The following is a 25,732-nucleotide window of genomic DNA, read 5'->3' as shown; positions in this document are numbered from 1 at the left end:
AGTCTATGGAATAAGATTTCTGTTCATTTGGAAGAGAAGAGGATGACTGGGAGAGTCAGTGTGGCTTTGTATTGGTGATGACAAGGGAGTTTGTCTAAGGCAGAACATTAGATCACACAGATAATTGGCAAGAGTGGTTTTAGAAAGAATTTAGTCTGGACAAATGCAAGATGAGTTTTTTTGGGAAGTGAAATTGATGTCAAAGTTAAAATTTATTATCACATGCATAAATATAGAACAATACTGTGGAAAAGACCTTGGCACCCTAGCCATATATGAGTGCCGAGGGCTTTTGCAGAGTAATATTTTTGTAAATATGGAGCGGACAGTAAGTTTGAAAATCTGGCAGGAGCAAAGGATATTGGGAATGTTGAGGGTAGAGTGCCACTGGAGGTGTGTGGAACAGGTGGCACAGAAGGAGTCTTGGGGGTGGTGAGTGGCATGGGTACAGGCACACCAAGCCCAGAGACACCAGACAAGACCATTTGATTCCAAACAATTGGTTCATTAATCATTACTGAATGTTCTGCTGCTTCTCTCAATCTCCCTTCTCCCTTCCACTTTTCCTAACCATAATTAGAGAGAAGGTTCTTGGGAAACTGAAAGGTATGTAGATAGATAAGTCCCCTAGACCAGATGGTGTACAGCCCAGGATTTTGCAAGAGGTGGCTAGAAGAGATTGTGGAGGCATTAATAATAATCTTTCAACAATCACTAGATTCTGGAATGGTTTTGGAAGACAGGAAAATTGCAAATGTCATTCCACTCTTCATGAAGGGTGAGAGGCAGAAGAAAGGAAACTATAGGCCAGTTAGTCTGACCTCTGTAGTTGGGAAGATGTTGGATTTGATTATTAATGATCAAGTTTTTGGGTACTTGGAGGCACATGATAAAATAGGCTGTAGTCAGCATGATTTCCTCAAGGGAAAATCTTGCCTGACAAATTTGTTGGAATTCTTTGAAGAAATAGCAAGCAGGATAAACAAAGCAGAATCCGTTGATGTTGTGTACTTGGATTTACAGAAGGCCATTGACGAGGTGTCACACACGAGGCTGCTTAACAAGCTTCAAGCCCATGGTATTACAGGATAGATTCCAGCATGGATAAAACAGTAGCTGATTGGTAGGGGGCAAAGAGTGGGAATAAGGGTGCCTTTTCTGGTTGGCAGCTGGTGACTAGGGGTCTATGTTAGGACCGATTCTTTTTATGTGATATGTCAATGATTTGGATGATGGAATTGATGGCTTTGTTGCAAAGTTTGCAGATGATATGAAGATAGGTGGAGGGACAGGTAGTTATGAGGAAGTAGAGAGGTTACAGAAGTACTTAGACAGATTAGGAGAATGGGCAAAGAAACGGCAGATGGATGCAGTGTTATGAAGTGTATGATCATGCATTTTGGTAGAAGAAATGAAAGGATTGATTAATCTCTAAATGGAGAGAAAATACAAAAAACTGAGGCTGAAAGGGACTTTGGAGTCATTGTGCAGGATTCCCTAAAGGTTAATTTGCAGATTGAGCCTGTGGTGAGGAAGGTTAGCATTCATTCCAAGAGGACTAAAAGGCTTTATAAAGCACTGTTGAGGCCTCACTTGGAGTATTGTGAGCAGGTTTGGGCTCCTTATCTTAGAAAGGATTTGCTGAAACAGGAGAAGGTACACAGAAGATTCACAAAAATGATTTCAGGATTGAACGACTTGTCATATGAAGAGCGTTTGATGACTCTGGGTCTGTATTCACTGGAATTCAGATGTATGAGGTGTGACCTCATTGAAACCTATTAAACATTGAAAGCCCTTGATAGAGTGGTTGTGGAGAGGAGTTTCCTATGTGGAAGAATTTCAAACCAGTGGATACAGTCTCAGAATAGTGAGGCGTCCCTTTAAAATGAAGATGAGGAGGAAATTCTTTTCTTTTTCTTTTTTTTTCAATCTTTTTATTATTGTTATTAATATCAACAAAATACAATTGATACATAGATAATAGGATTACAAACATACACATTTCAACTGCACATGAAAGAATACATAAGCAATGATTACAGTATAAATGAGTATTCCCAAATCATAGATGATACAATGTGCAAATAAACAAGGCAAATCTAGGTATATCATAATATATAATAAAAAAAACAGAAAAAAGAAAAAAAAATGCAAAAAAAACCTTATCTAATAATCTAATAGCTAATAAAGAAAAAAAACACAAAAAAGGAAGAAGAGAAAAAGAAAAACTGGAAAAAGAGAAAAAGGGCTGTTTATAATATCTCTCAAGAATACAAAATCATCAGTGTCGTCAACTCCGATCCTCTGACTCTCAATACAAGAGCACCTCAGGGCTGTGTACTGAGTCCCCTCCTTTACTTCCTGTACACCCATGACTGCATCACAACCCACAGCTCTAACCTGTTAATTAAATTTTCTGACAACACTACATTCATTGGCCTATCCCAAAAAATAACGAGATGTCCTACAGGGAAGAAGTCATCTCTCTGACACAGTGATGTCAAGAAAACAACCTCTCCCTCAATGTCGCAAAACAAAGGAGCTGGTTGTGGATTAGAGGAGGAATGGAGACAGGCCATTGGACTGATTAACTCACGCTGATTTGAGTGTACTCTATGTTACATTGACTGTATTATTTGTTATAAATTACTATGATTGCAATTTGCACATTTAGACGGAGATGTAATTTCAAAATGTTTACTCCTCATGTATGTGAAGGGTGTAAGAAATAAAGTCAATTCAGTTCAATTCACAATGTGAAGAGGGCATGTCCTGGATGATGGAAGTCATTACTAATGGACGCTGCCTTGCTCCTTGAAGATGTCTTCGATACTATGGAGGCTAGAACCCAAGATGAAGCTGACTAATTTTACAACTTTGCTATTTTACAAGTCCTGCTGGAGGATTTAGGCCCGAAGTGTTTTCTGTACTTTTTTCCATAGATGCTGCCTGGCCTGCTGAGTTCCTCCAGAATTTTGTGTGTGTTGTTTTGGATTTCCAGCATCTGAAGACTTTCTCTTGTTTGTGATTTGCTTACAAATTTCTGCAGCTTCTTTCAGTGCTATGCAGTAGTCCACCCAATCAGACAGTGATGCAGCCTGTCAGAATTCTCTCCATGGCACATCTGCAGAAGTCTTTGAGTGTTTTAGGAGACAAACCAAATTTTTTAAATCTTCCACTGAAATACAGCTATTTTCTTGCCTTCTTTCTAGCTGCATTAATAATACAAATTATAATGAATGCTTACAGAAAATAACTAAAAACCGAAAAGGTCTATTTTGGTGCAAAGGTGGTCACAGAGTTGCTGTGTATGTGTCAGACATGTACAGTAAATGGTATGGCACTAGAGAATACAGATGGACAGAGTGACCTTGCACTTTAAGATCACCTCTACGTGAAAGTGGCAACGCCGGTGGATAGGGTGGTGAAGAAGGCATATGGTGTTCCAGTCTTCATAAGTCAGAGCCAAAATATAAAAGTTGGTTTGTTATCTTGCATCTTTACAAAACAGTGTAAGACCACACTTGGAATACTGTTTACAGTCAGACAACATGTGAAATATCATGTACAGATTGACAACACATGGAGTATTGTGTACAGTTAAATCACTCTTGGAATAGAGTGCAAAATTAGACAAACCTTCGTGTTCTGTCTATAGTTATGTCATGCTTGGAGTACTGTGTACAGTTAGACCACACTTGGTGTACTGTATATGGCTGGACCACACTTGGAATATTGTTTACAGTTAGACCACACTTGGAATACTGTGTACAGTTAGACCACACTTGGTGTACTGTATATGGTTGGACAACACTTGGAATATTGTGTACAGTTAGACCACACTTGGTGTACTGTATATGGTTGGACCACACTTGGTGTACTGTATATGGTTGGACCACACTTGGAATATTGTGTACAGTTAGACCACACTTGGAATACTGTGTACAGTTAGACCACACTTGGTGTACTGTATATGGTTGGACCACACTTGGAATATTGTGTACAGATAGACCACACGGTGTACTGTGTACAGTGGGACCACACCTGGGTCAGGGCCATCTCGGATTGAGTCCACAGCACTTTGGAGGGGAAGGAAGAGCAGCCAGATGTCTTCATGCAGGTTGGTACCAATGACATAGGAAGGAAAAGCAAAGAAATCCCAAAGAGAGAATTTAGAGAGCTAGGCAGAAAGCTGAGAAGCAGGACCCCCAGGGTAGTAATTTCTGGATTGCTACCTGTGCCACATGCCAGTGAGGGCAAAAACAGGATAATCTGGCAGGTTAATGTGTGACTGAGAAGCTGGTGCAAAGGCCAGGGCTTCACGCTCTTGAATCATTGGGATCTCTTCTGGGGGAGTTATGACCTGTTGAAGAGTGACAGGTTGCACCTGAACCCAAGGGGGACCAATATTCTCATGACCAGGTTTGTTAGAGCTGTTGGGGAGAGTTTAAACTAATTTGGCAGGGAGTTGGAACCAGAGTGAAGGGACTCACAACAGGACAGATGGTAAACAAGCAAAGATAGCGTGCAGTCAGACTGTCAGGAACGACAGACAGATGATAGGACAATATTGCCACTTGCAGAGTGAGTATCAGTGCATTTGCAATGCAGAATCAAAGAGAGAGCAAAAGCAGTACTCAAAGTGTTATATCTCAATGCACGGAGCATAAGTAGTAAGGTGAATGATGTTGTTGCACTTTTACAGATTGTCAGGTATGATGTTGTGGCCATCACTGAATCGTGGCTGAAGGACGGTTGTAGTTGGGAGCTGAAAGTTGAAGATTATATGTTGTATCTGAAGGAGAGGAAGGTAGGCAGAAGGGGTAGCATGGCTCTGTTGGTAAAAAATGGCATCAGGTCAGTAGAAAGATGTGACATGGGACAGGAAGATGTTGAGTCCTTGTGGGTAAAAGAACACTGATGGTAGTTATATACAGGCCTCCCAACAGTAGCTGGGATGTGGACCATGGATTTCAACAGGAAATAGAAAAGATGTGTCAAAAGGGCAACGTTGTGATAATCATGGGAGATTTCAACATGCAGGTAGATTGGGCAAATCAGTTTGGTAATGGATCTGAAGAGAGTGAGTTCATTGAATGCCTATGAGATGGCTTTTTAGAGCAGTTTGTTGTTGAGCCGACGAGGGGATCGGCTATACTGGATTGGGTGTCATGTAATGAACCGGAGGTGATTAGGAAGCTTAATGTAAAAAAAAGAACCCTAAAAAAGGTGTGATCACAATATGATTGAGTTCAAACTTGAAACTTAATAGGGAGAAAGTAAAGTCTGACATAGTGGTATTTCAGTGGAGTGAAGGAAATTACAGTGGTATGAGAGAGTTGGCCAAAGTAATTTAGAAGGAGATGCTGGTAGTGACGACAACAGAGCAGCAATAGAACATAGAACATAGAAACCTACAGCACATTACAGGCCCTTCGGACCACGATGTTGTGTCAACCATGTAACCCACTCTAGAAACTGACAAGAATTTCCATAGAACAGTCTTCTCTTTTTCTAAGCTCCATGTACCTGGCTAAGAGTCTCTTAAAAGACCTCATTGTGTCTGCCTCTACCACCATCACTGGCTCTGCATTTCATGCATCCACTACTCTCTGTGAGAAAAACTCACCTCTGACATCATCCTTGCACCTCCTTCCAAGCACCTTAAAACTATGCCTGTCTTGTTAGCCATTTCAGCCCTGGGAAACAGTCTCTGGCTATCCGCACGATCAATGCCTCTCATCATCTTATACACCTCTATCAGGTCACCTCTCATCCTCCGTCACTCCAAAAAGAAAAGGCCAAGTTCACTCAACCAATTCTCATAAGGTATGCTCTCCAATCCAGACAGCATCCTTGTAAATCTCCTCTGCACTCTTTCTATAGTATCCACATACCTCCTGTAGTGAGGTGACCAGAACTGAATACATACTCCATGTGGGGTCTGACCGAGGTCTTACATTAGCTGTAACGTTACCTCACAGCTCTTGAACTTAACCCCACGGTTGATGAATGCCAACACACCATACACCTCCTTAACAGCACTGTCAGCTTGCGCAAAGCTTTGAGTGTCTTCTGGACATGAACCCCAAGATCCTACTGATCCTTGGGGTACTCCAGTAGTGGAGATCCCTCTGGACAGAAGAAGAGCTATTTATTAAATGTGATTTAAGTGATCTGGAGTTCAAAACTTAGCTTAAGCTGCAGAGGCATCAGAATTGCAAACAAATTCATTTAGTGTGAGACCAGGAAAATGTGGGAAGAATATTTGTCAATGGAGCAGAATTTGTTACAGGTATTTTCTTCAGTGCTGCAAATATATAATTGGCCTTATCCCAGATTTCATTATCTGATCTGACTTGTGTGTACAGTGGTCTGATTTGGGGTTTGAGTAAGGCAATGTCTGTTATAATTTGAGTTGAACATAAATATATTACAAGCTGTCATGAGTCGCGAATGACTGCCGTGATCTGATCTCATTTGTACCTGTGTAATGTGTCAGTAGTCACTGAGCAGATACTTTTCCTCACTTAATGAATGACAATGCTGAGTGCAAGTTTTATGAATTAAAATTTTCATGTCATGGTTTTAACTCCTATACCTGTTAGGTGATAGGCCTGAGTTGGCGAAATCAGTCTCAACACTGTATCAACACAATCTGACCGGAGTCCTTGAGACTGCTGTGTTGTCCAGGTGGTCTAAAGCCATGTGGAGAGCCATTGAGACTGAGTCTACCATTGACCTATTGTGGCGATTGTCCAGGTCCTTGCAGAGGCAGGAGTTCAGTCTCGTCATGACCAGCCTCTCAAAGCATTTCATCACTGTCGATGTGAGTGCTACCGGGAGACAGTCGTTAGGGCCACTCACATTATTCTTCTGAGGCACTGGTATAATTGTTGCCTTTTTGAAGCAAGTGGGAACTTCCACCCATAGCAGTGAGAGGTTGAAAATGTCCTTGAATACTCCTGCTAGTTGGTTGGCACAGGTTTTCAGAGACTTACCAGGTACTCCATCAGGACCTTCTGCCCTTCAACAGTACAATATCTTTAAAGACAGAATAACATTGGCCTCTGAGACTGAGACCACAGGATCATCAGCTGTAGCAGGGATCTTCACAGCTGTAGTTGTGTTCTCCCTTTCAAAGCGGGCATAGAAGGTGTTGAGCTGATCTGGTAGTGAAGCATCGCTGCCATTCATGCTATTGAATTATACTTTGTATGAAGTAATGTGTTGTAAACCCTGCCAGAGTTGCCATGCATCCGATGTCGCCTCCAACCTTGTTCGAAATTGTCTCTTCACCCATGACATAGCCCTCCGCAGATCATACCTGGTTATATAAAGAATTGGCCTCCACAGCTGCACTGCATGAAACTGTTTTCAAGTCATGTATTCCTTCACAAAGACTTGTTCCTCACATCCACCTTCTCCATTATTTGTCCAAGTTTTAAATTTGTGCATTACTGTGGTAGATGGGAACAGCTTTTCTTTTCTCACCTTATTGAAATAAATCACCATCTTGCACTTCTCCTGTCAGTGTTCTTTCTCCAAGATCACTACACTTTTCAATTTTAACCTTATGGCAAAATTCCTTATAACCATATAAGCATATAACAATTACAGCACGGAAACAGGCCATCTCAGCCCTTCTAGTCTGTGCCGAACGCTTACACTCACCTAGTCCCACTGACCCACATTCAGCCCATAACCCTCCATTCTTTTCCTGTCCATATCCCTATCCAATCTTACTTTAAATGACAATACCGAACCTGCCTCTACCACTTCTACTGGAAGCTCATTCCACACAGCTACCACTCTCTGAGTAAAGAAATTCCCCCACGTCTTACCCTTAAACTTTTGCCCCCTAACTCTCAACTCATATCCTCTTGTTTGAATCCTTACTCTCAATGGAAAAGAGCCTTCGCTCTAGAAACATTGTAATCAATTGTCTGTGCAACCCCAATGACCTTCCTGTTGTCTGGTGTCAGAGGTGGTTGCAGTTCTTGGGTTGTAGCGTGGAAGCAGGCCCTTCCACTTAGTTCCTTAGTGAGCAGTCCCATCTGTCCTTGTTTGACTCCCGGCTTTCCATTCTTCTTCTATCCATGTACTCATCTAGATGGGTTTTAACTGGTCCTGATGTGCCCACCTCTACCATTACTTCTCACTCCAAATATGCACCGCCTTAAACATAAAGAAATTGACCTCGTGTCATTTTTAAATCTCACGGCTCTGATCTTAAACCTATGCCATCTTGTTCTTGAGATCCAAAAATGTACATTTCTTGCCTCATCCCTCTATCTAGGAATTCCAAAATCATGCATGCATTGAAGCCACTCTGACATGCTCCTAGAGCTATTGAGCTGTACAGCATAGATACAGGCCCTTCTGCCCAAAAAGTCCATGTCGACCACTGTAACCAGCCAGCTGGATTGAGTATCCTGTGTTCGGCCCATATACAAGTTCTTCTTAAATGATGCTATTGTATCTGCCTCACTATCTACGTCATTATGATCTTGCAACTTTTACCTACACTGTACTTTCTCTGTAGCTGTTGCACTTTATTCTGCATTCTGTCATTGTTCTACTTCAATGCACGGTGTAAGGATTTGATCTGTTTGAACAGTGTGCAAGACGAGCTCAGTACAGGTGACAAGAATAAAGCAATTCTGATTCCAATTGATCCCCACAATGTAAATTACACACAGCACATGTATCAAAATGTTATACAGTCAGTTAACAAAATACAATTCCAAATAAAGCACAGCACAGGTAAACAGTGAACAGTGAACAGTTCGTTCTTCTAGTGACGAGACCTCAGTGGTGGCAGGGATTTATTAGACCCCCAAACTGAGGGAAGAAGCTGTTACCCAGTCTGGCAGCCCAGACCTGGTGATTCCATACCTCCTTCCTGAACTTGATGCAGTTTGAGTTGAATCTGCCAGTGTAGTCATGAGTCAGCAGTATGATCAATACCGGGGCAGGCGAAGTGGAGTGATGTATGTCTCTCATCATTTTAAATACTTTTAAAGGTCAGCTCTCATTCACTTACATTCCAAGGAATAAACACTAGACTGAACAAATTCCCAATACAACGTAGACTCTCTTGTCCTAACAACATTCTTCGTGGTCTTTTCGGCTCTTCCATATTGAACGTTAATGAAATGCTTTCTTTTATGTTCCTCATCAATTGGACATGAGCATCAATTTCTGAGTGTGCACTAGGAGCATAAAACTCAATCACACCTTCCTCTTTTTACCTGTCCATGGCCTAAACTGCTTATCCAGTTTTCAGTAATGGGTAAACAGAAACACCTTGTTCAGTGATTCCTTCCAGTGTAACCACAACCATTCCTTTCTGTACTACAATTGTTGCCCCATTTTCTTCATCTGCACTTGTCACTATTTATTGTTTTTGTAATTACCATGTATAAGGTTTACTCTGAGTTTCGTGAGTGCAGGGAATTTCATTGCACCCTGGTGTATTTGACAATAAAAACCTGAATTTATTACCCCCATCTCAAATTTAATTGTATGGCCATAGACGCCATCTACAGTATCTCCTTGGCAAGTGTCAGAGGTGAAGTAGTTTGAATATTGTCACATTTCAAAATAAACTTCTGACCACATATCCCGTTATCAGGAAAACACCTTTGTTTTCATTTGATCTCAGTAAAAACAGTAACTGTTTATCCCTGTCTCCAGCCATCTGTAGTGTTCACGGATCTAGACTTTACTATTGCAGCACAACGTCTTGTTCTTCTTTCCATAACACTGAGAGCATTCAAAACTCTCATTCCTGTTCACCAATCTCTCCTGTATTTACAACCTATGTTCAATCCCAGAAGCCTTTGTCATTATAGCTTTACTTTTCGGTGAACTGAAAAAATCTAGTGATACCATGGAAAAGCAACAATAGAAAATACTCAGTGAAATCCAAGAGCACCGTTTGGCTTGAATAGTTTAGCAGAGCCACTTTATCCAAACTTACTGCCTGTTGGGCTGCTGGAATTGAGGGCAGCAATGAAGATCCTCTATCTCTGCAGTGTTCAGGGCTTCCTTCATCACTTCAATAACTTCCTCTCAGTTTACACCACTGTCAGTCACGCAAGTCCTAGCTGGAGAGAGACTCAGGAATATCGTCTCACTCACATGTAGAATGATTCTTTATTGCTGTTTCCGTAACAATTTTGTTTTACCGGTCAGGCCGTGAGCTGAACCCCCGAACTTGGAGGACCAGTAGACCACTCTTAGTCTGCCCTTTACCCTTTGACCTGTTTAGCATGTGTGACCCTACCAAGAGCCAAACCATAGAGCCCTACCTCCAGCTAACATAGCTCTCTGGGTCATTGAGGTACACAAGCCTCCAAACCCAACGATAAGGTGTGGTACTCTTGGAAAAATGTATCAATGTAATTGTGTATAGTTTATGTTCCACATGTTGTCTGAACCCACATACCTGTGATGTTGCTGCATGTATTTCATTGTAACTGTTCCTCATCACACGTGTGCACACGACAATATACTCACCGTGATTTGATATGTCTTAGATAGATAGGGTCAAAGCTCAGAATCTTTCTCCATGGTCTGCTATTAAAACAAGAGGGAGTGAGTCACTCCAGGTGCAGTCAGTGCAGGTGTGGTGTTTCCTTTTCTTTATCATAACCCAGTGCTAACTGCAGAGGTAGAAATGGTAGTCAGCGGAGTTACATACCCCTCTGGTGAGATGTGGGAGATCTGTGAACAGTCCAGTGTCTCTGGTAAATGTGTCTGCAGGGAGTGTGTCCAGCTGCAGCTCCCCTCAGACCCCGTGGATCAATAGGAACAGAGACTGGGCTCAACAAGTCCTGGCATTTAAATTGTACAAGCACCAGCTCATCCTCTGCACTCGGACCTGGGCCCCACCACAGCAATACACTCTGGATCACTTCCAGCCCTTACTCAACATTTCTAAATTTCTGTGACCCTTAGATGGATCAAAGATCACTCCGGGTTTAAGTGCACAGACCCCTCTTCAACTTTTCTCCACTCCGCTCACTCCAACTTCTCCACTTCCCTCCAGCTTCTCCTGGAATATTCCTCAACCTCACTGCTGACTCCATCCCGCACGCACACGTATCAACCCTCAGATCAGCCACCCCTTCGTTCGCCTCTCCATTGCAGTGATCGTTAACCACAATTCTGCATATAAAAAGTGTTATTAAAAGAGTATTTAGTCAAATTTTGTGCCTTGAAACCCACCAGTAGGCCCATCACACACCTTCAGCAGAACCATCTTAAATTGGATGACACTTCTCATTGGTATTTATCACAGTGAGGATCAGAGAAGGTTCAGGATTTAGGGGAGAGTACAAGGATATCGTGGAATAAGAATTAGGTTTCATATTTCGCAAACACGAGGAAATCTGCAGATGCTGGAAATTCAAGCAACACACACAAAATGCTGGAGGAACACAGCAGGCCAGGCAGCATCTATAGGGAGAAGTACAGTCGACTCTATAGGAAATACATAGATGTTGCCTGGGCTGCGGCGTTCCACCAACATTTTGTGTGTGTTGCCAGGTTTAATATTTGTTAAATTTGCAGCTGCAGTACAATGCAATATATGATAAATAGAAAACATCCCAGCATTACAAAGTATGAAGTGTTGGAGGTCCAGAAGCAGATTAGATTGGATGGATATAACTTTGGGCCCTGACCAGTTCTATCTGAAGATGTTGTGGGCAGCAAGGGAGGAGAATGCTGAGTCTCCAACAGACAATTTCTACCTTCCTCAGCCTTTGCAGAGGTGCTGGAAGGTGGGAGGATGGCTCATACTGGGCTGCTATTAAACAAGGGCTGTAATGACAAGCTGGGGTACAACAGCCTGTGAACCGAATACCAGGATCTGGAAAGATATTGCTGGGGATTCTGAGAGACAGGGTTGCTGTGCGTTTGAAAGGCAAGGACTAGGGATACTCAGCATGGTTTTGTGTGTGGGAAATCCCGTTTGGCTCCCAACGCTCTGTGATCACGTGGGTGCCTGGTGTTTTTGCCATGCCACCTGACTGCACCATAGGACAGTGCCAGCCCGTCCCTGTCAGGGTCAGAGGAAGAGAAGGCAAGTTGGGGGAACCCTGGTTGATGCAGAACATCAAAGATTCCATCAGGCAACAGAGAAACTGTCAGGTGTTGGAATATGGTATTGAAAAATTCACCTGATATTCACAGGTTTCTCCATTCATTCAAGAGCTGGGGCTTCGCAGTGTTGACCTTCCATTATGGACTCAAATTCTCTCTCTTCACACCTGCTGTGGCCGAGGATGTGGTTCTGCTTTCATGATAACAGAGAGATGCTTAACTGAAGGAGGGGGCAGGACTGGTGCGATCAGATGCTTATAAAGACCTTCAGCACTTCAGCAGCAAGTTAGACCGAGACTGGGGGCAAGAGAGAGCATGGCGTCCACAAAACTGGTACGGCTGAGCTGAGCTCACCAAAGTGATGCTTTAATCACTTGGTTCTTTCTGCCAGTCTAACATCTTGTTGATTTATTTTACAGAGATATCTGGTGTGTTTAATCCTCCTTCACACATGGACATCGGAATGTCTTGGAGAAGATTTTCAGGTGAGGACAAAACCCCCCTCTCTCCATCTTGTTCCCAGCCTTCCTTTGTGTCGACACCTCTGCCATCTCTTCTCTCTGACCCCTGCCTCTGTTTCTCAATTTCTCGCAATGTTTTGGTGTTTCTAGGTAGATTTTTGTCTCTGCTGATTAGCCCATTCTGAGTGTCTGCCCCTCTCACTACAACAATTTTTCACACATCACTCCTCTGCAGTCTTGCTGTTTCATTCACTTCCTGCTCTCTGGTCTCTCACTCTCATTCACACTCGCTGCAAGAATGCAGAGACACAGGTGGAGAACATAAAGAGATATCAGCCATTTAATTGAATGTGTAAGGGTGCAGAATTGGATTATGATATGGGATAAACAGAAAGCCATTCACGACAGTGGGAAAATGGAAAAAGAAACATTTTAGGCGATGATGTTAATGGGAGCTGGGAGGCTTTGGACACCGATCAGTGAAAGCTAACACACACGTCCAGTGAGCAATTAGCAAGACAAGTAGCATTTCACTGCCAGAGGGTCTGAGAACAAGAGGGGAGACATTTTGCTCCAATTACTTAGTGCCCTTGGGAGACTTACATGGAAATTATTGTTTTATTTATGAGATATAGCACAGACTAAGCTCTTCCGGCACTTTGATCTGCCCCTGATTTAAACACAGCCTGATCATGGGACAATTTACAGTGACCAATTAACCTACCAACCAGTACATCCTTGGATTGTGGGAGGAAACTGGAGCTCACGGAGGAAACCCGTGCGGTCACAGAGAGAACGTAGAAACTCCTTACAGACAGCAGCAGGAGCTGAACCCGGGTCCCTGACACAGTAAAGCACTGTGCACCACACCAGTCTGCTCGCCTTTATTAAGGAGCAAGTTTGGGGGAATACAGGGAAAGTTCACCAGTTCGATTCCTGGAGTCGAAGATTGGTTTTGTGAGGAGGTATTAAGAAAATAGTTCTCAGGTGTAGAAGAACCTTCAGGGTTTGGACACAGAGGACGTGAGGAATAATTCTTACCCCAATGGCACATCAGAATCAGAATCAAGTTTTTATTATCATCAACATAAGCCATGAAATTTATTATTTTGTGGCAGCAGGACTGTGCAAGGCATAAAACATTACTATAAGTTACAATAAGGAATATGTTAACCATAACTAAATAGTGGAAAAAGAGAACAAAATAGTGAGGTAGTGTCATGGGTTTATGGACCATTCAGAAATCTGATGGTAGAAGGGAAGAACAGTTACAAAAACTTTGAGTGTGCATCTTCAGGCTCCTGTACTCCTCCACGATGGGAATAATGAGATGAAGGAATGTCCCGAGTGTTGGGGGTTCTGATTGATGGATGCTGCCTTCCTGTCCGTATCCAGTCTCCACTCCAAACGAAGTGCTGTCCATCCGGGAGAGAGGAGAAGGAACTTTCTGAACCCCAGAGGGTATGACTCTCTGGAGTTCCCCACCTCAGGGAGATACAGAGGATCAGTCACTGGGTGTATTTCCAAACAGAAATCAAGTGATTTTGAGATTGTTGGAGGCTAAATGGAGACCCAATAGAAGTTTTTAAGCTAATGAGAAGCAAAGGGTGGAATTGCCAAATATGAGGGAGCATCCATGCATGAAAGGTAATGGGGAGGGAGTTTATGGGGGATGTGCAGGGCAGGTTTTGGCAGTGACAGTGGTGGAGGACTGGAATGTGCTGCCAGGGTTGGTGGTGGAGCAGATACGAGAGTGACGTTTAAAAAGAATCTGGACAGACACACACATACACAACAAATGGGGGGTATGGATCACGTTCAGACTGAAGAGATTTGGCTAACACAGATGATGGGCTGAAGGGCCTTTCCCTGGGCTCTCCTGCATTCTGCCAAGGTGGTGGAGGGGTATGGGGGTTGATGCAGAAGGGTGTGATGAGGTGTCTGATCAGCTGTGGTGACCTTGACTGGCTGATCGCGTTGTGAGACGCTCAGGGTTACAGTCTCCCCACTGTGGATCATTGTCTGCCCGTCTGCCCCCACTCACTCTCTTTTTGAACCTGCTGTCATGACCACTCTCCTCGAGGAACCAGTCCTTGACCCCTGACAATCCAATGGGCAGTCCCTCAACTCCATCTCTTGTCCACTGTGGAGCATCCTTCCAAACCTGTGCCTGCCTTCGATGGGAATTTGTTTAGAATCCGCCCAGCAGCTTCCTACCCTCCAAAACCTTGTGGGGCATCTCAGAGGCACAGATCAGGACCTGAGGAAAGGGTGACCACTTCTCTGTGGAGCCTGTAGCAGATGCGACCACTGCCCATTCCACACCCCCTCAACTGGGGCAACTGCCTTCACCTGTTCCCCCCTCCCCCCACAACCACCCCCCACCCCAGCTCTCTACCTCACCCTGTAACAGCATTGTTTCCCCTGGTGTTGTCCAGGTACCTGTTCCTGCCCTCTCCCGTGCCACACCTTCCCTCAGGCCCAGCTCAGTTGCCCATCCCTGCTCGCTGTACACACACCGCCACCCCTCTCCTGGAGCCCTGTGCTCTCTCTGAATTATCACCTGGGTCTGACATCCGGCACAGGGAGGCAGCCATTTCCACAGATCAGCTATCGTTCAGCCGCTCAACACCGTTCCCTGGACATGCTTTCAGTATACAAGCTCTCTGGTCCTTCCTTCCAGTTTGTCCTGAACCATCCCCCTGACCGGGCATTGGCCTCAGCCGGGCATTTCATCCGGTGTTGTCAGTCGTTCCAGACAGAGGGTATGGGCTATGTGCTGGGCTACCAATTAATGCTGAAAGGTTGCCACCAGTCAGCATGAAGTGGATGAAACGAATGGCCTGTTTCCATGTGGTACGTTTCTGTGTTCACTCAGACAACCCATGTCCACTCTGACACAGGATTTCCGTAGTCCATCACCATCACTCCCTTAGTTACCACTTAGTTTTGAGTTGAGAGTTAAGGGGCAAAAGTTTAGGGGTAACACGAGGGGGAACTTCTTTACTCAGAGAGTGGTAGCTGTGTGGAAAAAGCTTCCAGTAGAAGTGGTAGAGGCAGGTTTGATTTTGTCATTTAAAAATTTTGGATAGATGTATGGGGAGGAAAGGAATAGAGGGTTACGGGCTGAGTGCAGGTAGTTGGGACTAGGTGAGAGCAAGCGTTCGGCACGGACTAGAAGGACCGAGATGGCTTGTTTCCGTGCTGTAATTGTTATATTATTATATGGTTACCAGCCCATGGTTTCTGTCTCAGCCTCTCTTCCTGTCCTCTCTCTCTCTCTCTTTCTCTCTCTCTCCCTCTCAGTCTCTCTCTCTCTCCCCCTCTCTCTCTCTCTCTCTCCCTCTCTCTCTCGCTCTCTCTCTCTTTCTCTCTCTCTCTCCTTCTCAGTCTCTCTCTCTCTCTCTCTCTCTCTCTCTCTCTCTCTCTCTCTCTCTCTCTCTCTCTCTCTCTCTCTCTCTCTCTCTCTCTCTCTCTCTCTCTCTCTCTCTCTCTCTCACACACACACACACAGATACACATGCACTCACACACAGCTCTGTTGCCCAGTCTCTCTTTACCCCTGACCCTCTCATCCACTCTGTTCCATCTCCCTCTCTCTCGCACACACTCACTCTCTCCCCTCTTTGCCTCTCTCCCTCGGTCTCTATTTGTCTCTGTTTGTTTCTCTCCTCCTCCCTCTCCCTCTACTCTTTCACCAACCCCTCCCTCAATTGATCCTGGATGAGGGGTACACCTGGGAGTTGGCTGAGGATGTGGGAGGTGAAGGATTTGGGCTGTGATGTGACGTGGACAGGGGAGGGAGTGAACAGCTCCTGGGTTACGGTGTCGTAGGGATACTGTGGTCTCTGCTGACAGGGAAGGTGAATATGAAGGGTCCTGCCTCGGGTGCTGAAGGAGTACAGTGTGCTTGACTTTACCAGTCAAGGCGGAGATGAAGAGCCAAAAGATTACACGGCAGTTTTATAAAATCTAGTTTGATTGCAGCTGGAGTATTGCATTCAATTCTGGGTGCTGTATTTCAGGAAGGACGTTGAGGATTTGGAGAGGGTGCAGAAGAGACTTCTGAGAGAATAGTCAGCAGACAGGCAGACTCTTTTTTCCCGGGGTTGAAATGTCTAACTCCAGAGGGCATGCTTTTCAATTGAGGGGGTTTAAAGGAGATGGGAGGGACAGGTTTCCCACGCAGAGCGAGTGGGTGACGGGAATGGTGGTGGAGGCAGATACAGTCGAGGTGTTGACGAGACATTTTGACAGATCCATGGATTAGACTCGTACATCCTGCTGGGTGAAGAGTCTATTCCCGTACTGTCCATTTTCTACGTTCTGTGTAGACGGGGATGGGAGGGACAGGGTGGGAGTGGGGGAGGGTTCAGTGTCTCTGTGTCAACAGTCACTTCAGCTGGCCGTTACCAAGGTGATGGTCACCTCAGACCCTCAACCATGACAAATCATCCCCAGATACCCATCCCTAGAAATCCTGATTCCAGACCCCACCACGACAACCTCCATCCCAAAAACCTCATCACCTGGGCCCCACCCTGAGCAACCTCACCCCAGAAAACCCCACCCAGCTCCAGACCCTTCACCCCAGACCCATCACCACAGAATCTTCACCCCAAAGCCCCACTCCAGACCTGTCATCCAGATTCACACCCTGATCCCCCACTCTCAGACCCTTCAACCCCCCCAGCCCTTCACTCTGACCCTCACCATCCGGACCCTCCAGGACCATCACAGCCTAGAACCCCCAAGCTCAGACCTTTACCCCAGACCACCACCCCCGCGCAGACTGTGGGAGGGGGAGTGTATATCGGGTGAATGTACATCCTCAAGTGGACAATTGACAGTGATTCTCGAAGCCGACACATCATCCTGAGCAGGACGAAGATCAGAAATGCTGCTGATGTAAATTGTATGAATGTGTTTTTGTTTTAGATGTCTGACTTCGAAACACCTGGAGAGCAGAATGTTTTGGAGTTTCTCCAGCAGGCAGTGAACAAACTGAGACCCGGGTCCAGTCTGAGTCCAAGTAAGTTGACTTACACAATAAGGTTTAACTGTAATAAAAGCAGAAAATGTCAGTTTGCAGTTTCAGTAATGGGGGGAACAGAGTTAATGTTCCAGGTTAAAGATCTTACATCATAGCTAGGAAAAGTTCAAATAAAGCAAGTTAGAATAATCCTGACAAATGATCCCGGGCTGAGATATTTGTACAATGGTTAATCACCAGTGACGTGCTAGCTGACCGGAGGATAGTGAAAGCAATGATTTTATTCCAGAAGTGTTGCAACCAAAGACCGGGGGAAATATAGGCCAGTAAGTCTGACATCTGTGCAGTAGCTAGTAAGTTACTGGAGATGATTCTGAGGGATAAGATACACAGACATTTGGAAAGGCAGGAATTGATTAGGTGTAGTCAGAATGGCTTTGTGTATAGACAATCATGTCTTACAGACTTAATCGAGCTTTTTGACCAAGAAAGCTGATGAGGGTATGGCAGTAAATAAGACCATAATAAGATCATAAGACATAGAAGCAGAATCCCATCTGGCCCATCAAGTCTGTTGAACCATTCAATCATGGCTGATCCTTTTTCTCTTCCTCCGCAACCACGCTTCCGGGCCTTTTCCCCGTAATCTTTGATGCCATGTCCAATCCAGATCCTATCAATCTCTGCCTTGAATACACCCAACAACCTGACCTCCACAGCTGCATGTGGCACCAAATTCCACAAATTCACCATCCTTTGACTAAAGAAATTTCTCCGCTTCTCTGCTTTGAAAGGGCGCCCCTCGATCCTGAAGCTCTGCCCTCTCGTCCTAGACTCTCCCACCATGGGAAATATCCTTATCACATCTACTCTGTCTATGCCTTTCAACATTCAAAAGATTTCAATGTGATACCCGCCTCGTCCTTCTGAATCCAAGCGACTACAAACCCAGAGCCATCAAACATTCCTCGTATGTTAACCCTTTCATTTCTGGAAATATCCTTCTGAACCTCCTCTGGACCCTCGCCAATACCAGCACATCCTTTCTAAGATGAGGAGCCCAAAACTGTTCACAATACTCAAAGTGAGGCCTCACCAGTGCCTTATAAAGCCTCAGCTCTTGTATTCTAGACCACTTGAAATGAATGCTAATTTGGCATTTGTCTTTGTCACCATTGACTCAACCTGCAAGTTAACCTTTAGGGTGTTCTGCTCAAGGACTCCCAAGTCCCTTTGCTTCTCAGATTTTTGGACTTTCTCCCCATTTAGAAAATAGTCCGCACATTTATTTCTACTACCAAAATCCATGACCATGCATTTTACAACATTGTATTTCATTTGCCACCTTCTTGCCCATTTTCCTAATCTTTCTAAGTCCTTCTGCATCCTACCATTCCCTCAACATTACCTGCCCCACCACCTATCTTTGTATCATCTGTAAACTTGGCAAGAAATCTATTCCATCATCTAAATCATTTATATACAGCATAAAAAGAAGTGGCCCCAAAACTCACCCCTACTGAACAGCACGAGTCACTGGTGAATGTGGACTTCCTAAAGCTGACTTGGAAGGTTAGGTTGCATAAATCCAGGGAGAATTGACTCAACGTATACCTAATTGGATTGGTGGTATAAAGCACAGGGTCATGCCAGAAGACTGGTTGTGGAACTGGAGCCCCATGTCTAGTGGTGTGCTTCAGAGGTCGGTCTGTGCTCATTGTTATTTGTCATCTGTATCAACGACTGGGAAAAGTACGGTGAAGGCGCAATGAGTAATTTTGCAGATTTCTCTAACATAGGAGATTCATGGACAATTAAGGTTATCAAGAATTATGGGGCGGGTCAGTCAGCTGAGTAAAAAGACCAAGGAATGGCAAATGGAGATTAATTCAGTGACAGCAATATTTGTATTTTGGAAAGTCAAATTCAGGTAGAATATTCACGGTGAAAGGCAGAGCCCCGGGTGATGTTATGGAACAGGAGGACCATGGAAGGGATGTGTATAGTTCACAGAATAGCATGATTTTAGCAAGCAGAGCAGTAAGTAAGGAGGGAGTAGGGGGGTCAAGGTGCAGTTGTACAAGACACAGATCAGGCCACACCTGGAGCATTATGTTCAGTTTTGGGCATCCTGCTCTAGGAAAGATGTTATTAAAGTGGAAAGAGTGCAGAAACAATCCACTAGGATGGTGCCAGGACCTGAGGGACTGAGTTAAAAGGAAAGACCAGGATTTTATTCTTTAGACACTAGGAGACTGAAAGATTATCTAAAAGAGGTGATTTCAAGAGAGGCAAAGATAGGGTGAATATATTGAATCTTTTCCCAGAGTTGGAGAATCAAGAAATAGAGGATTTAGCAAAGCAGAAAAGATGACAGAGGAACATGAGGGACACCTCTTTCACACAAGGGGTAGTATCAATGTGCAGTGAGCTGACAGAGGACGAAAATGAAGCAGATGTGATGTCAACTTTCAAGAGTTGGACAGGTACATGGATTGAGTTGTGAGAGGTTCATGCACCCATCCACTGGCATGCAGGACTAGCTTGGACAGGCACCTTGGTCAGCAAAGACCAATTTCCATGGTATGTCCGCATTGCATGACAATGATTCCAAGTGCAAGGAAGTCAAATATGGAAAAGATATACAGAGCAAGTGGTAGGGCAGAAGGGAATGTTGTTAGCATACTCAGATTATTGAGTGTAGTTCTGGTCAACCCCGGGAAAGATAATGATTGTGTCAAAGAGTCATAGAGTCATAAAAAAGTACAGAACAGAATAGGCCATTCATCCCATCTCATCTGTGCCAAACCATTTACACTGCCTAGTCCCATCAACCTGCCTCTGGACCATAGCCCTCAATATCTCTACCATCCATGTACCTATCTGAACTTTTCAAACATTGAAATTGAGCTCACACTTGCACTGGCAGCTCATTCCACACTTTTACCATCCTCTGGGAGAAGATGAAAACAGGAGATGAGATGTTATGTTGAAGTTATCTAAGACATTGGTGAGGTCTAATTTGGAGTATTGTGTTCTTCTGAAACATTTCACCTTCCACCCTTAACCCATGACCCACACAACCTTAGTAGAAAAAGTCTGCTTGCATTTACCCTATCTATACCCCCCATAAAATTCTGTATACCTCTACCAAATTTCCCCTCAGTCTTCTACATTCCAAGGAATAAAGTCCTAACCTAATCTATCTTTCCTTGTAACTCGGGTCCTCCAGACCTTGCAATATCCTTGTAAATTTTCTCTGTTCTCTTTCAACCTTATTTATATCTTTCTTGTAGGTAAATGACCAAAATTGCACACGATACTCCAAATTAGGCCTCGCCAATGCCTTAGACAACTTCAACATTACATCCGATCTCCTGTTCTCAATAATTTGATTTATGAAGAACTCTCTTTACAACCCTCTCTACCTGTGCCGCCACCTTCAGTGAATTATGTACTGTACTTCCAGAACATTTTCTCGACCACATTCCTCACAGCCCGAACGTTCTCTATGTGAGACCTACCCTGGTTGGTCCGACTGAAGGGCAACACCTCATACTTGGCTGCATTGAACTCTGTTAGGTTGCAGAGGACATTCACCAGGTGAATGGTGATTTGTCAATTATTTTCAGAGAAACGTAAGGGTGGCTAACTGCTAAATCCCACAATTGATTAGTGTGGCCATTGATGTGTGGAACTACAGCAGATGGCCATGGTTTTCAATATTTACCATTAACTTTTACTGTGCAGATAATGATGGATACAAAATAAATATTGGAAATGAGTGACGTTGTCCATTACCATGTACTACCAACCAGGGAGGAGGTATTGGCAGCCTTACAGATTGTTAAGGAGGATAAATCCCAGGACCTGACCAAGTACATCTTGGACCTTGTGCAAAGATGGAGAAGAATTAGTCCTTTGCAGTTCCCTTGTGGAGATATATTTGTATCATCTTTAGCCACAGGTGAAGATCTCAAAGACGGGAGGGTGGCTAATGTAACTTTATTTAAGAAGAGCAGCAAAGACAAGACAAGAAACTATAGACCAGTAAGTCTTGTCATCAGCGTTGGATAAGTTACTGGAGGGGATTCTGAATGACAGGATCTTGTTTTGTTATCCAATTGAGTTTGGATAGACAAGGTCTAATCATGTGCAGTTGGCACAGTTTTATGTGCAGGAAATCATGTTTTACAAATGTCTTGTGGTTTGAAGACATAACCAAGATGACTGATGAGAATGGGGCACTGGATGTTGTGTATATGGACCTTAGCAAGGCCATTGACTTGACAGGCTCATGACAGGCTGGTTGGGAAGGTTAGATCACGAGGGATCCAGGAAGAGATAGCAGATTGGATTAATAATTAGCTTGGAGGAAGTAAGCAGAGGGTGATATTTCTCAGAGTGGAGGCCTGTGGCTAGTGGTGTATCACAGGGGTCAGTGCTTGGACCTTTCTGGCTTGGTGAGTGAGTCTGCAGATGATACTACAGTAGGTGATGTCATAGTCTCTGAAACAGATTATGGAAAGTTACAGGAGGATCTGAATAGCTGGGTAGGTGGGTTGAAGATTGGAAATCCAGACAGATGAGAGGTATTGCATTTTTGGGGATCAAACCAGGGTAGGACTTATACAGTGAACAGTGGGGCATTGAGAAGTGTTGTAGAGCAGAGAGTCTGAGGAATAGAAATGCCAGGTTCACTGAAAGCAGCGTCACAAGTAGATTTGGTGATGAAGAAGTCATTTGGTAAGCTGCCATTCATCAGGCAGGACATTGGGCAGTTATGATGCTGTTGGTGAAGCCGCAACTGTGTACAGTTTAGGTCACCCTGTTACAGGAAATACATAACTAAACTGAAAAGAGTGCAACAAAGGCTTTATCAGGGTGCTGCCGGGATTGGGGGTGGGTGCTGAGTTACAAGGAGAGGGTGCGGAGAATAGGACTTTATTGTCAGAAATGTACGAGATTGAGGGGTGACCTGACAGAGGTAGATGACATCAGGAAGGGGATGGACAAGGTGGAATTACACAGATGTTTTCCCAGGGAGAGAGTGTGTTCTGAACAGGAGGGCACAGGTTTAAGATCAGAACTGAGACATTTATAAGGGACTCAGGGGCGGCTTCTTCACATGAGAGTGCTGTGCATTTGCACTAAGCTGCCAGAAAGAGTGCTTGAGTTAGGCACATTAGCAACATTTCCCAAGTGTGGCACAGTGCCACAACAGCAAGAATACCAGTGCCTCATGGTGGCATAGTGCCAGGTTCGATCCCAACTCGGGTGTCGTGCACATCCTCAGTGTGACCATGGCATTGTGTCTCATTCCCTCCAGTTTCCTTACAACAGCCAGGTAAACCTCTTCTCCATCTTCAAAGTGTCCACCTTCCTGTAATGCAGTGGGCAGAATGGATACAACACTCCCAATGTGGTCTCAACATTTAACGAAATGCAACTGCGTCAGACGTCACAAATTGGAATTGGCCTGGTTTGGAATTTTGGTTAGCATGGACCAGGTCTTCTGTCGACATTCCAGAAGATGGATTACCCGGCCAGTGCAAACTACCCCAGTGTGTGTGAGTGTTAGAGGAAATGGGCCTGGGGCAAAGTGATAGAGAAAGGTATTAGACTATAGGATAGAGAAAGGTAACATGAATGGTAATTAACTAAAGGGGAATGAATTTGTAGGGGCATAAGAATGCTCTGAGAGATAGCATTGACTCAATGGGCCAAACAACCTTATAGAGATAGACAGGCCATACTTGTCCAATACTGTGAGAGTCACTGTCTCCACCATTCATGTCACAAACTGATATGATCATCTGATATGGTCCCCTGCTTACATCCACCATTGTTGGAGCTGCTTCTGAGATTGCAAAGCTTCAAGGTCATCACCATCGTGCTGTCTTTCAGGTGCTGAAATTGTCTTTGATGTCCAGCTCCAAGGAAAAGGGCATATTGTGAAACCAGCAAATCCCATCATCTACGACATAGTCAATGTGAACAAGGGTAATGGCTACAATCCCACAACTGGGAAGTTCATCGTCCCGAGGTGTGGTCTGTATTTCTTCAGCTATTCGTCACTCCCGACCAGAGGGACAGCAACTGACATTCAGCTCATGAAGAATAACAATGTAGTTAGTTTGATCCACAGTGTCCTGCCCAAGAGTAGTTCCCAGCTGTCCATGAGAAACAAAATCCTTGAACTCCACAAAGGGGATGAGGTGTGGGTGCAACTTATCACTGGCACCCTGTGGAGTGAAACAGGCTCCCTCAGCTTCCAGGGCTTCCTACTGGGGCAGTAGGGTGTCCCAGCATGCTTTGCCTCTGCATAATCTTCATGCACTGCAGTTGAAAATGCTTCACACTGGCAGGTCTGTTATTGAATAAACAAGAAAAGCTCATTGGGAATACATTTAGCTAATGGATTAAGTGAGACAGGGAGACAGACAAGCATTGGCCAGCAATAGATGAGAACTGGAACGTTGACTTTGTTAAAGCATCTGAAGGCACAAAACTGGAAATACGCCTCCCGGGAGTAGGAGACGATTCAGCCTGACCTGTGGGTTGTGCTGAGCCCAACCTCAGAAAACATGGTCCCAGACCTTCACCGTTACACTTTGTAAGGATATTGTATCCTTTCGTCAGCTTTCCTCCTCCCAAACACAGGCTCAATGAGCTAATGTCTCCTCACACAACACAACCCCCACCCCATCCAAGATATCAACGTTGTAAGCCTTTGTTGCATTCATGTACTCCAGGCAAATCCCTTCTTATGCTGAGCTACCAAACTACACAATATTCTCATGGACTGTCCCTGTACATCAATCTTCATGATCGTTGTGTAAGGTGACAAGGTTGCTGTGAACACCGACAAATTACCACTGTTAACAAATAAGCACATTTGGGTTTTTGTCTCCTGAAGTGATTTTCCACATTTTATTCCAAACACCATGCTGTTACTGTTCCCAGTCTGTTTTCTTCACCCTGAAGTCTCTCTGCATCCTCCTCATAGCTCCCACTGATATCTGACGTATTCAGAACGTGACCATATCCTGTGGCGAGCATCCACACCTCTCTTCTAACACACCACCATCCATGTGTAATCCATGAATTACGTACAGATGATGATCCCGCAAAGGTTACTCTAATGACTGTAATTTCACTGGCTGATGTAGCTGACTGCTGAATTTGTGAATGCAAAATTAAATGCTTTTTTTGGAACAAATATTCTGTCATGTTCTTTGACTCTCATTATTTTCACAATTTGCTGTTAATTTGCTCACATATGTAAATATTAGTCTCTGATCTATGACTGATGAAAACCTCACTCGATCTCCCAATTCAGTGACTGAGTTGAGAGACATTGGCCTGGATCTCCCATTGGTTTGTCAGCTGCCTGAGGTTGTCACTCTCCTGCCCTTAAACAACACCACCTGTTCTGTGGCAAAATCTCCCTCTGGAAGACCATCTTACTGCAGCTACTGGGGGAGGGACCTTACAGGGTTCTATTAATTTTTTTTTCATTTCTCAATGGAAAAACCTGCAAATATTCCCATGTTAACAGGTTTAACAGAGGAGCTGGTTTCGGAAAATGGGAAGAAAGCTGTAAAATCCCAAACCATAGGGGATAAAGAGTGTGAAAAATTCTCAGAGCTGAACATTAAATCACCCGAACCGAATGGTCGGCACCCTATAGGTGTGAACGGACAGGGCTGCAGAGACACTGGAGACATTGGGTGAATTCTTTCAGAACTCACTAAATTCTGCAAAGCTTCCACAAGCAGGAAAACAGCCAGTGTTACCACCTTGTTCCCTCATGTGGGAGCGCCGAGATACAGGTGTCAATGTGGAATGGTCAGGGGCCACTGTGAAGAAGAGGGAAGTTATACTTTTCCTGGTGTACAGAGTGTTTCAGAACACTTTCTCTCAGAGATGGTGGGAACAGTTTCTCTCCAGAGTGAGCCTGCAACTTCAAGGTCCAGTATCTGAGCTGTCGAGTCCTGTTCTAATCTGCATCTTTATACATTAATTCTAATTAGACCATAAGACATAGGAACAGAATTAGGCCATTCAGCCCATCAAGTCTGCTCTACCATTTCATCATGGCTGATCTCAGATCCCATTCAAACCCATACAACTACCTTCTCACCATATTCCTTGATGC

The 25,732-nt window shown here is 44.2% G+C and overlaps 1 protein-coding gene across 1 annotated transcript; it reads left to right on the top strand.

Annotated features, from left to right (window-relative positions):
- The first annotated feature begins 12,383 nt into the window (after positions 1–12,383).
- Positions 12,384–24,770, top strand: LOC132393786 (complement C1q-like protein 3). Its single transcript, XM_059969181.1, has 4 exons — positions 12,384–12,450; positions 12,537–12,602; positions 17,517–17,610; positions 23,479–24,770. Exons 1-4 carry the CDS (start codon positions 12,433–12,435, stop codon positions 23,868–23,870), a joined length of 570 nt encoding a protein of 189 aa, XP_059825164.1. The 5' UTR covers positions 12,384–12,432; the 3' UTR covers positions 23,871–24,770.
- Positions 24,771–25,732: the final 962 nt, after the last annotated feature.

The sequence above is a fragment of the Hypanus sabinus genome, chromosome 5, assembly GCF_030144855.1.
Source record: "Hypanus sabinus isolate sHypSab1 chromosome 5, sHypSab1.hap1, whole genome shotgun sequence".
Lineage (NCBI taxonomy): Eukaryota > Metazoa > Chordata > Chondrichthyes > Myliobatiformes > Dasyatidae > Hypanus > Hypanus sabinus.
The sequence above is the reverse complement of the archived record's forward strand: the minus strand, read 5'-3'. Positions and strand labels throughout refer to the sequence as shown.